Here is a 323-nt window from a genome sequence, read left to right on the forward strand (position 1 = left end):
TGGCAATAGCGGTGCTAACAAGGGTGGTAGTCAAAGTGGTAACAACGGTGGATCTTCCACCACTGGCGGTAACTCCGGCAGTGGCAACAATGGAAGCAAAGGTGGTAGTTCCGGTAACGGTGGCAGTCAAGGAGGCATTTCCATTGGCGGTCAAGGAAGCTCTTCTGATGGCAATAGCGGTGCCAACAAGGGTGGTAGCAACGGTGGATCTTCCAGCACTGGCGGTAACTCTGGCAATGGCAACAATGGAAACAAGGGTGGTAGCTCTGGTAACGGTGGCAGTCAAGGAGGCATTTCCATTGGCGGTCAAGGAGGCACTTCCG

General features: G+C 54.2%; 1 protein-coding gene across 1 annotated transcript; it reads left to right on the plus strand.

The window, feature by feature from the left end:
* Positions 1 to 4: 4 nt before the first annotated feature.
* On the plus strand, positions 5 to 319 carry LOC108622287 (trihydrophobin; the record flags this gene model as incomplete). The annotated part of the gene is made up of 1 exon (XM_018020074.1): positions 5 to 319. A coding segment is annotated over one exon (315 nt), but the record flags the coding sequence as incomplete, so codon positions are not given.
* Between the last annotated feature and the right edge of the window lie 4 nt (positions 320 to 323).

The sequence above is a fragment of the Ceratina calcarata genome, unplaced genomic scaffold (genome assembly GCF_001652005.2).
Source record: "Ceratina calcarata isolate Rehan_Ccalc_2016 unplaced genomic scaffold, ASM165200v1 scaffold21118, whole genome shotgun sequence".
In the NCBI taxonomy this organism is placed as follows: Eukaryota; Metazoa; Arthropoda; class Insecta; order Hymenoptera; family Apidae; genus Ceratina; species Ceratina calcarata.